Source organism: Rhincodon typus, chromosome 2, assembly GCF_021869965.1.
Source record: "Rhincodon typus isolate 14 chromosome 2, sRhiTyp1.1, whole genome shotgun sequence".
NCBI lineage: Eukaryota > Metazoa > Chordata > Chondrichthyes > Orectolobiformes > Rhincodontidae > Rhincodon > Rhincodon typus.
This window is the reverse complement of record NC_063333.1, coordinates 116,598,439-116,610,754: the sequence shown is the minus strand read 5'-3', so window position 1 is coordinate 116,610,754 and position 12,316 is coordinate 116,598,439. Positions and strand designations below refer to the sequence as shown.

The window sequence follows — 12,316 nt, the reverse complement described above, 5'->3', positions numbered from 1 at the left end:
TCTGCTTTGATCACCTCCCCTACCAGCATGTTCCAAGCACCTACCACCCTCTATGTAAAAAAAAACTTGCACATCTCCTTTAAACCTTCCCGCTCTCGCCTAAAATCTATGCCCCCTAGTATTTGATATTTCCACCCTGAGAAAAAAAGACTCCAACTATTCACCCTATCCTTGCCTCTCATTATTCTGTATACTCCTATCAGGTCACGCATTAGCTACCAATGCTGTAGTGAAAACACTCCAAGTTTGTCCAACTTCTCCTATAGGTAGTACGCTCCAATCCAAGCAACATCCTAGTAAACCTCTTTTGCACCTTCTCCAAAGCCTCCACATTCTGCCAATAATTTGGTGACCAGAACTGCACACAGTACTCCAAGTGTAGCCTGACTGAATTCTTATACAGCTGCAACGTGACTTGCTAACTTTTATAGTCAATGCCCTGACCAATGAAGTCAAACATGCCATATACCTTCTTCACCATCTTATCCACTTATGTTGCCACTTTAAGGGAGCTATGGATTTAGACCCCAAAATTCCTCTGTATATCAATGTTCCTAAGGGTCTGGCCATTTACTGTATTCTTTCCACTTCCATTTGACCCCCAAAATGTATCACCCCACACTTGTCTGGATTAAAATCCTTCTACATTTTCCCCTCCCAATGTTCCAACTGATCTATATCCTGCATCCTTTGACAATCCTCCTCACTATCCACAATGCCACCAATTTTCATGTAATCTACAAACTTAGTATCAGACCGCTAATATATTCCTCCAAATCATTTGTGTATATAATAAAGAACAGAGGTCCCAGCCCTGATCCTTGTTGGAGTACCATCGGTCACAGACCTCCAGTCAGAAAAATGTCCCTGCACAAGTACTTTTGTCTTCTATAACCAAGCCAGTTTTGTATCCAACTTGCCAAATCACCATGGACTTCTGGACCAACCATGAGGAACCTTGTCAAATGCTTCAGTAAAGTCCACGTAGACAGCATTTACTGCCTTACCCTTATTAATCATTATTGTCCCTTCCTCAAAAAACTCAATCATGTTTTATGAGACAAGAACCCCTTTGCATAAAGCTTTGTTGACTATCCCTAGTAAGTTCATTCTTCTCTAAATGCAAGTAAATCTAGTCCCTATAAATCTTCTCCAATAATTTCCTTAGACTCCTGTAAGGCTGACGGGTCTATAATTTCCTGGATTATCCTTATTGCCCTTCTTGAACAGAGTAAGAACATTGGCTCTTCTCCAGTCTTCTGGGACCTCGCGTGTGGCTAAAGAGGATACAAAGATCTCTGTCAAAGCCCCAACAATCTCCTCCCTTGTATCCTTCAGTATCCTTGGATAGATCCCACCAAGTCCTGGGGAGTTATCCAACTTAATACTTTGCAAACCACCCATACCTACTCCATCTTAATATCAAAATGACCTTAGAGTATCAACAAACCCCTCTCTAAACTTAGCATCATCCATCCTCCTCCTCGTTGAATACCGTGTGAATTATTCATTAAGAACCTTAATCACTTCCTGTGGCTCAATACGCAAATTCCCCCCTTTATCGGTGAGTGGACCTACCCTTTCTGTAGTTACTCTCTGGCTCTAATATGCTTTAGGATTCTCCATAATCCTAATTGCCAAGGATATATCTTGGCCCCTTCTAGCCCTCCTAATTTGTGTTTTAAGTTCATTTCTGCTTCCTTTATACTCTTCAAAGGTCTTGTTTGATTTCTGTTTCCTAAACTTTACATATACTCCCTTTGTCTTTTTAACTAAACTTACAACATCTTTTGTCATCCAGGGTTCGTGAATCTTGCCATCCTTATCTTTCATCCTCACAGGAACATGCTGGTCCTGAATTCTGGTCAACTGGCTTTTAAAAGACTCCCATATGTCAGATATGGATTTGCTCTCAACCAACTGTGCCCGCCCCCCATCATTATTCCAGATCCTGCCTATTGCTGTTGTAATTAACCTTACTCAAGTTTAGCACTTTCACCTGAGGACCGTTTTCATAACTATCTTAAAACTTACGGAATTATGATCACTGTTCCCAAAATGCTGCCCCACTCAAACTTCGATCACTTAGCCAGACTCATTCCCCAGTACAAGATCTAGTACGGCCCCTTCCCTAGTTGGACTACCTACATAAGATTTGAACCCATGTCCCCTGGGCATTAACCTGGGGTTCTGGAATGTAAATTCTGTGATATTACCCTGCACCACCACAAGTAGCTTGTATATCCCTGCTAAATCCTTGATGAAATTTAGAATTTAAATGAAAAATTACTTTTAAATGTTAAATGTGAAATATAAGCAAAGTTAGATTTTAGGAACAGAAGAAGATTCTCCTTACTCAATGAATTCACAGCACTCTGCTGCACTCCAGTCCCTGACTTATTGCAGTAGTGGTGTCACAAACCAAGGTGGTTGTCAATGGGGGTGACTAGGGACATTTAGCATTGTGGCAGGAGGCTTAAATAACTGAAACTTTAGGGCTGCTGGAGACAACGTTTCAAGCAGGAACCACCAATTCCACAAAACAGTTGGTCGTTCCAGGAGGGTTGTAAACCATAAAATCTACAATGACTTTAGATTGGGTTGTTGAAGCTATCGTAAAAGAGAGCGAATTGTGGTAAATGAGCCATTTTTTGCATTTGTTTATTTGACAACGATATTGTTTGCTCTGTGACAGGAATCTACCCTTAGCTATTGCCATTTCTATGCCTCTTGTAACCGGTATCTACATCCTAACAAATGTGGCTTATTATGCTGTTCTGGATATTCCCACCATCCTCCACAGTGATGCTGTGGCTGTGGTAAGTCATCATGCAAAGTTTCGAGATTGAAATATACCCGCAATGAACATTTTTGGGACACACTTTACACATGTTAAAACTTGCCTGCATTTTCCTCCCTTAAAGTACTGAGTTTCCTTGTGTGTTGCTAATTGTTTCCATTGCAAATGAGGGTTCTACATTAGTTAAGCAGAAACTCTGGAATTCAAGTGTGCCCTGAGAACTCTGCATCTCCAACCAGTTATATTCAGTTTTGTTCAGATCCCTACCTGTAGGTGTACATTGAACCATTTTTTATGTTTGCGCATGAAATGTCGGCACTGCTGGTTGGGTCATTGCCATCTCTAATTGTTTTGAAGAAGGTGGTGGTGAATTGTCTTATTGCATAGCTACAGTCCTGGGGCATGAGGCACCAAAGGTACTGTTAAGAAGGGAGTTCCAGGATTTTTGCTAAGTGACAATGAAGGAATAGTGATACAGTTCCAAGTCAGATGGAATATGGCTCAGAGGGGAACTTGCGTCTGGTGGTGTCCCCACACTTCTTGTCCTTCTAAGTGGTATAGTTTGCAGGTTTGGATGTTGCTGTCAAAGGAGCCTTGGATGGTTTAAAGTTATAGTTTCCATTATCTGTAACTGTCTCATCTAGAGACACTCTTTGACATCATAAGTGGTCTTTCAGGATGACAGAGCCAGGTGCCAGCTTTCTGATGTCCCTTCATTATTCCTGTGGATACTTCAACCATCAAAAATTCAAGTCTTGGTTAGATTCTCAAGCATGCTGTGGCACTTTTAATTATTTGTCCTCTGACAAAATGGCCACAGCACCCTGCCTTCTCTTCCTATTGATCAAGAAGCCTAAAAGCAGGTACAGAACTACTTTGAAGGTCAGTAATCAGATTTGCAACCCAACAATAGTCCTGTTGCTTGAAAAGAAAGCAAAGTTGTGAAATTCAACTAATCATGTCTAATTCTGGGCAGTGCACCATAGCAAGAATGCAAAGGCTTTAGGGACAGTGCAGAAAAGATGTATGAGGATGACTCCAGGAATGAGGGACTCGTTGTTACATCAGTGGTTTGGAGAAGCTGGGCCTACGTGTTCTGCTTAAAAAGAACATTTTGTTAGACATGTTCAAAGTCAGGACTGGTCTAGATCAAGTTAATAGAAAGAAAATGTTTCCGTTGACAGAAAGTTCCAGCACAGTGGTTAGCACTGCTGCCTCACAGTGCCAGGGACCTGGGTTTGATTCCACCCTCGGGCGACTGTCTGTGTGGAGTTTGCACATTCTCCCCGTGTCTGCGTGGGTTTTCTCTATATGCTCCAGTTTCCTCCTGCAGTCTAAAGATGTGCAGGTTAGGTGGCTTGGCCGTGCTAAATTGCCCATAGTGTCCACGGATAGGTCGATTAGCCATGGGAAATGCAGTGTTACAGGGATAGGGTAAGGGGTGGGTCTGGGTGGGATACTCTTCAGAGAGTCATTGTGGACTTGATGGGCTGAATGGCCTGCTCCCACACTGTAGGGATTCTATGGTTCTACTTTATGAACGCTGAAGGGACTGTAGTGAAGGCTAATTCAATCAATGCTTTCAAAACACAATTGGAGAAGCAGCTGACCAGACAGCTTGCAGAACTGGTGGGATGGATGGGACAGAGGGACTAGCAAAGTTGCTCTTGTAGACAACTGGCAGTAACACAATGGGCTGCATGACCTCCATCTGTTCTGTAACCATACTACACAATCAATTTAATTTGTGAAACTGATGGTGTACAACCATAATAGATTGAAAACCAAATGATAATTCAGCTAGAAAGTAACAGTAAAACATATATATACCTAGAATAGCATGAATTATCTTCTATTGGATTTATTATAGCATACAGTATGAATCATGTGTACTCACATGTCATCTCCCCTTTAAACTTTCATAGGCTTTCTTTTGCTTTTATTCAGAATATGCTGCTATTGAATCTCTGAGGACTGGCAGGTTTTTTAAATCATTAATTAGGAGTATGTATGAATCTATGAATCTGTGTTGTAAGGGTGCCTAGTGATTCATTAGTTTCCACACTGCTCATTTCTGATGAGAGTAACCCCAACGAAGAAATGACGTCAGCACCGAAGATTTGTTTTAAGTAATTAGTTCCACTTGATTTGTGAGCAATGATCCTTAAACTATCATCCAAACTCCTCGCTTGAGTTGTTTCAGAAGTTTTATATCCTAAGATCTGACACAACTCATTGATGTTGCATTACTAATTGAAGGTATATTATTTACTTTTATTCTTGCATGAGCTTATTCTGTTGGATGTTTTATTTTGGACAAATATATAATTCTAGTTCTCTCTAATTACCTAATAGATAGTTTTTAACTAGTTAAATGAATAAACGTCACTAGAAGATGTGTTAAGATTGTAATTCCAATGAAAGCCAGTGAATTGTTTTTACTACTTGAATTTTGCAAGCAGAAGATGAAATTCTGAATTATTGATGACAATGTTTCTTCAGACGTTTGCAGACCAAGTTCTGGGTTATGTAAAGTGGCTCATACCACTGTCAGTGGCAATTTCCTGTTATGGTGGCCTCAATTCATCCATCATCGCATCCTCCAGGTAATTCTGAAGTTCATTGAGTTTAGTTAGGGTAATGGGCAATGGACTGCAAACTGCATAACCTGAGAGATAAGAGGTCGTTATCTTCACTTGTTTGGAAACTTTACATAAAATAAAAACTGGATGTTTGGTGAGTTAAAGGGAAAATAAGACTTGCATTTATGTAATGTCTTTGATGACCTCAGAGATGTCTCAAAACACATTTTACAGAAAGTTTCTGTTGTAAGGTAGGAAGTGCTGGCCCAGGGTCAAACACAATGCCAAGCAGGATCAAACGAAGGTAAACAACCTGCAGGGCTCTGCAAGGGTAAGTGCCCACCAACGTTATCAGTACCATGATGTCTCCTGCCTGTAGACATCTGGTTGCCTTCATGAACAGGCTGGCTACTGGAATGGCTGCCATGGAAAGCCATGTCTGGTCCGTTCAGTTCCTGCAGGTATGCACACAGACCTTCACTCCATCTCTGTATCCTGTGATGGCTCAGCATCAGTGTTAAGGTAAAGGGAAAAAGAAACCACCTCAGCCTCACCCAGATGCCCCTTCTTCTCAGGGAGAAATTGTGGTGCTAGTAGGCACTCATAGGGAGGAGGGTAAACAAATATTACTCTAAAATATTCCTCTCAGGACACTCCAGAGATGCCTGCCCCTCCCCCTCCCCCCTCACTGTGATTCCAGAATTTACAGAAACCCAAGCCAAGGAGAGCACCTGGGCAAAGACATTCTCAGTGGGCTTTGGCTGTCTAGCCCAATCACCCCTGGATACAAGCAGCCACATCTTCTAGGTTGAGAGGGCCAGTTACAGAGCAGATTCCCTTCATCCCAGTTGCAGAGCCCAGGACTATATTTTGATGTAATGGGAGCGGAAAGAAGATTAAAAAAAAAAATTACTAACAGCACATAACTGGCACGGGTGACACTTTATTCTAAATAAACCTACATTTTTTGAAATTCATGTTCACTTACACTTGTCAGATCTGGTGAAGTCACACCCATTTGAGATATGAGCAAGTCTTCAGACATCCCAAGGACGAAAGAAGTAATCACCGAATACGCCTCATCTCTCACAAGCAAACAACTCCTTAACTGTTGCATTGTTGACTGCAGCAAAGGTGTTGAACTTTAATGTTGACAACACTGAGGCTGTAAGCAATGTGCAGGGATAGTGGTAGGACCTGGCCTGCACAGGTTACATGTAAAACACCCACCTTGTGAGTAACAACACAGAATCCGTGATCATTTCACACATTTCTGCAAGCAGTGTTTCATTCTATCTTTCAGCTTTTCATGGTAGCACATTGCCTTTCTACAATGGGAAGTTCCCATCTCCACTCTGTCTTCTAATACATTGGCCTGCCAAGATAAGCTGCCTCTCTCGGACTAAACACTGTTCTACAGGATGATCTGGGCAATTTAACAGGCTAAGCAAAGTTGAGGGCCAACCGATGATGGAAGAGTGAAAGGGAGGTGCTTCAGGATTGCACCTACCCTGCCCTTCCTGAGGGACTATACTGTGCAAATAACGGAAACATTGAAAACCATCTAACTTCCAGACCATGCAGTGTTACTGCCCTGTCTCCCTGATTCTGCTGTCTCTTGAATAGTGAAGTAGGGCTTGTAAAGTGCAGATTCTTGACAATGAGATAAGCCAAAGATAATCTGCATAGAATCACATAGATGAGTAAGCATTTATTAATCAACAGAAGAGTTCAAGGGGTGCAGAAATAAACAGGTCACTATGTACTGTTGACTGACCAGGGGCTGCCTGCCATATAACCTAAAGAAGTTACATAAGAAAGGAAGTGCAGACCCAGCTCATTCAACCTGGAAGCTGGGTTCAATTAGGTTCAGTCTGGCTTCTTGTATTCAGCAGACCATAGCTCTATTGTGGCATGTTAGATATCCAATCTGGTCCTCATCCTTGGTGGAGGAGGAGGAGGATTCTCAATCCATTATATTCTCTGCAACCATCACTGTTTTACCTGCTCCGGTTGTGAAGGACACAATGTATGACACGGCCTTTCTCGACTGTACTGCATTCCCTACTGGAGCAGTCAAGGCTTCAAAATCTCATCTTCGGAAGGCGTGGTAGGTTCGGGCTCTGGTCACTCTCTGCCTCCTGGTGGGATCTTCACCTGCTGTTTCTCGTTCTGGAGGCTGTACAGTGACCACTAGAGACTGGTTTGGTCAAAACATTGGAATTGTTCTCTTTTGTCTGATTTTCCAACAAGGCCGTGGGGAATGCTCCAACTGTAGGTTCTGCCTCAGATGTGTGACGTGCTAATCTCCGAGAATTGAACAGCAGATCAGTAATACTACTCCTGATCCTCTACATCAATTATTATGAAGCGCCGTGTTGTTTTAACAGCCCTGTAGAAGCTTTACAAGTTGGCCAATGTCATGCCTTGATATGGAGCTCTGAGCTGTGGACCCTTATCCAGATGTATGTTGCAGATCGAAAGTGTTACTTCTACACTGGGGAAACAAAATTCAGGCACCTGGGGAGGGAATGCTATCAAAAAGGTCCATTCTTGAGCATCACAGGCGTCGACCTTACATAGTTACAGTTCACAGTGAGAAATTGGCAGCTCTGAAGCTGTCTCTTCTGGTATCAGGTATGAAAAATGATACACAATTGGCAAACGCAAGTGAGAGTTTTAAATTTGCCTCTGCATGTCTTTATGCATCTGACTCGACAATGCGTTGGTTGATGCAAGATATGTAATGGCTGTAATTTTTAATGTTAATTCTGCAGGAAAAAAAGAATGGCCTTTCAGCTTCACTCTGTTTCCATTCATCCCCTTTATACAACTGTTAATAAAACCAATCTACCCCTGACTCTGTGGCTTTGTAAATTGCCATGCCCATGTTGGCCATACACTCTCCATGCGTTGAGGCCAAAGTGATTGACATCTGTGAAGACACCTCTCCCACATCTTCACGCCTATGCTCTGAGATCCCAACCTTCTAACAAGAATTGTCACTTTTCATTATCATCATTCCCTCAGTGACCCAGTTAGGTGAACCCTGTACCCAGATTTCTGGTTCCCCTTTTCCCCAGGACTCCATGGCTTCCTCTCTCAGCTCGCTGATTGATAATACCAAAGTCCCCCAAGACTGACTATGGTCCACTCCCCACTCCAGACTGACATGTGAAGACAGCCCTGACAGAGAACAGCCCAGCCCCTGGACTAGTGCCTTCATAGCACCATGCCTGATGTAAATGGTAGCCTGGACTAGATGCACTTGACCTTCTGATCTGACAGTGGCCCAACCCCAGACTCTGGTAGGGCCAAGTGTCAGACTAACAGTTGCCAGCCCTGCCTTGTCTGAGATTTTTCCAATGCCTTGACTGAAGCTGGCAGTACCCCTGACTGATCGTAGTCCCCCATAGACCCAGTGAGAACTGCTGTGCCAGGAGCTTCAGACAAGCCCATTTTCACAAAGTATTTGCTATGTAAGTGGCTGGTAAATGCTGTAGATGTGACATTGATATAGTACAATATAATGTAGCAACATGTCTGCCCCTGGACTGTTGAACTGTAAAAAGCTACCTAGTTCTTCCTCTTTAATAAAATCAATGTTAACCAGAGACATTTGGCAGCCTCCTGGTAAAAGCAAAGTGAATGAGTGCCAAGAAAGTAAACAAAGCATAGTAAAAGGTGCTATGGATATGTTCATGAAATGTATGTGTCCTTGTGGACAAAGTGACCTGGCAGAGGTGATGTGAGAGTTGGGCCAAAGTAGCCATGATGATGTGGGGATGCTGGTGGCTGGGCAATGCCTGACTGAGTAGATAAAGAGTGGAGGATGCAGAGAAATGGTTGTGAAAACACAGTTGTCGAAGGCCTGAAGAAGCAAGCAGGGAGTTGCTGCCACTGACACCACTCTTTCATATTGGGAATGGCACTGTCCAGTTTCTCAGGGAAGGAGGGGAGAATTGGGAGCTAAATAGAAATAAACTGAGATTAGCTAATAATGAGATGGAAGATGCATTTTAAATAAGCTGACAACTTCTATTTAACAAGATTGTGAACTCACCATTTAAACTTCAAAGGGAAAATCAGAAACATTTTTCTCAATGTTGAGAAACTTACTTTTTTTCATGCTTTCCGAATGTTATTGCTGTCGCCTATGCTGCTTAATGGAGTGGAAAATGCTGCCCATTTAGTCCTTAACGGAGGGGTCAGGAGTCATACTGTTTGACTGGAGAGTTTATGAAATCCCTGCATCGCCTTTCTTAGAGAAAGGCTGCTTCATTAAAAAAATCGATCAAATCCAACAACCTCAGAACCAAGCCAGATTTTGAATCTTGCTGGTTTACAGAAAAGGCCCTGAGATGTTATTTGCAGTACCTATAGTGTAACTAAGTGAAGATTGACAACAATCAAGTCTAAATCTTAGGTAAGCACACTGAAGCTGGTTGGTGCTTCGATGAAGACACAAAAATAAAAACATGGCTAATTATTGACCATCCCTTTTATCTGCCAAACTTGCTTTTTGTCTTTCTGGGCTCTGTCTCTACCTGTCCACTCACTCCTTTTCACCCTTCACCCACTATCATCAATGTAAATAACACCTTTTCCTGCCTTAAATCACTTTTGAAGAAGGGTCACTGAATTTGAAATGTTAACTTCGTCTCCACAGAGGCTACTAGATGTGCTGAATTTGTCCAGCAATTTCTGTTTTTATTTAAAACACAACATGTATTCACTTTGGATCACTGGAGAAACACTCAAAATGGAGGTTTTGCATAGAAATGCACCACTATGAACTTTTCTGACCTGGGTTGATGGAATGAAGGATTTCTCTGACTATAAGGAGTGTGGGAAACCAAGGGTGTGCATGGCATATAACTACAGGGCACGCCACTGTGTTGATGTAGCAACTTCCCAACCAAGACAATAATTCTTTTTGTAAACATTTTTTAGTGATCAGTTTTTGTACGCCAACGGTGTTTGTTTGTCTAGATTTGAGGTTTTTTTTTTACTATTATTTGCAAAGTATCTTAGAAATGCTGTCTGACTTATAGTACAGTTCAGGAACAAGTCCTTCAGTCCTCCATGCATGTGGCGACAATGATACCATTCTAAATTAATCCCATCTGCCTGCATGTGATCTTTATCCCTCTATTCACTGCCTGTTCATGTATCTGTCCAAATGTCTCTTCAATTTTGCTATCATATCTGCTTTCACCTCCCCAAGTAGCATGTTCCAGGAGCCTACCATCTTCTGTGTAAAAAAAAAAAACTTTGCCTCACACATCTCCTTTAAACTTGCCCCCGCTCACCTTTAACCTGTGCTTGACATTTCCACCCTGGGAATAAGACTGATTGTCCACCTTATCCATGCCCCTCTTAATTTTTTATACTTCTATCAGGTTGCCACTCACCCTCCGATGCTCTGCTCTAGTGAAAACAATGCACAGTTGTCCAACCTCTCCTTATGGTTAATATCCTGGTAAACCTCTTTTGCACTCTCTCCACAGCCTCCATGTCCTTCCTATAGTGTGGTGACTAGAACTGCACATAATATTCCAAATTTGGCCTGACTAAAGTTTATCCAACTGCAACATGACTTGCAAAATTTTATACTCTAAGTCCCAACTGATGAAGGCAAGCACGCCGTACACCATCTTTGCACCTTATCCATTTGAGTTGCTCCTTTCCGTGAACTATGGACTTGCACCCAAGATCCCACTCTGAATCAGTGCTCTCTGTCTCCATCTTCGGCAACCACCTAGAAACCGATATCCATTTCAAGCCCACCGACTCCCACAGCTACCTAGAATACACCTCCTCCCACCCACCTTCCTGCAAAAATGCCATCCCCTATTCCCAATTCCTTCGCCTCCGCCACATCTGCTCCCAGGATGAGGCATTCCACTCCCGTACATCTCAGATGTCCTTGTTTTTCAAGGACCGCAACTTCCCCCCCTCAGTGGTCGAGAACGCTCTCGACTGTGTCTCTTGCATTTCCTGCAACTCATCCCTCACACCTTCTCCCCGCAATAACAACCAAAACAGAATCCCCCTCATCCTCACGTACCACCACACCAACCTCCGGATCCAACGCATCATCCTCCGACACTTCTGCCATCTGCAATCCGACCCCACCACCAAAGACATTTTCCCTCCCCACCCTTACTGCTTTCCGGAGGGACCACTCTCTCCGTGACTCCCTTGTCCGCTCCACACTCCCCTCCAGCCCCACCTCACCCGGCACTTTTCCCTGCAACCGCAGGAAGTGCTACACCTGCCCCTACACCTCCCCCCTCACCCCCATCCCAGGCCCCAAGAAGACTTTCCACATCAAGCAGATGTTCACTTGCACGTCTGCTAATGTGGTATACTGCATCCGCTGTTCCTGTTGTGGCCTCCTCTACATCGGGGAAACCAAGCGGAGGCTGGGGGACCGCTTTGCAGAACACCTACGCTCGGTTCGCACTAAACAACTGCACCTCCCAGTCGCGAACCATTTCAACTCCCCCTCCCATTCCTCAGACAACATGTCCATCCTGGGCCTCCTGCGGTGCCACAATGATGTTACCCGAAGGTTGCAGGAACAGCAACTCATATTCCGCTTGGGAAACCTGCAGCCCAATGGTATCAATGTGGACTTCACAAGCTTCAAAATCTCCCCTCCCCCTACCACATCCCAAAACCAGCCCAGCTTGTCCCCGCCTCCCTAACCTGTCCTTCCTCCCACCTATCCCATCCTCCCACCTCAAGCGCCACCCCCATCTCCTACCTACTAACCTCATCCCGCCCCCTTGACCTGTCCGTCCTCCCTGGACTGACCTATCCCCTCCCTAACTCCCCACCTACACTCACCTTTACTGGCTCCATCCTCGCCTCTTTGACCAGTCTGTCTCCTCTCCATCTATCTTCTCCTCTATCCATCTTCTATCCG

The 12,316-nt window shown here is 43.6% G+C and overlaps 1 protein-coding gene across 12 annotated transcripts in view; it reads left to right on the top strand.

The window, feature by feature from the left end:
* si:dkeyp-120h9.1 (Y+L amino acid transporter 2-like) overlaps positions 1 to 12,316 on the top strand; it is a 158,675-nt gene that overhangs the window by 129,741 nt on the left and 16,618 nt on the right. For all 12 annotated transcript variants that reach the window (XM_048610143.1, XM_048610163.1, XM_048610121.1 and 9 more), the window contains 2 exons: positions 2,696 to 2,819; positions 5,303 to 5,406. In XM_048610143.1, the coding sequence (XP_048466100.1) occupies positions 2,696 to 2,819; positions 5,303 to 5,406 (228 nt within the window). The remainder of the gene's footprint in view (positions 1 to 2,695; positions 2,820 to 5,302; positions 5,407 to 12,316) is intronic.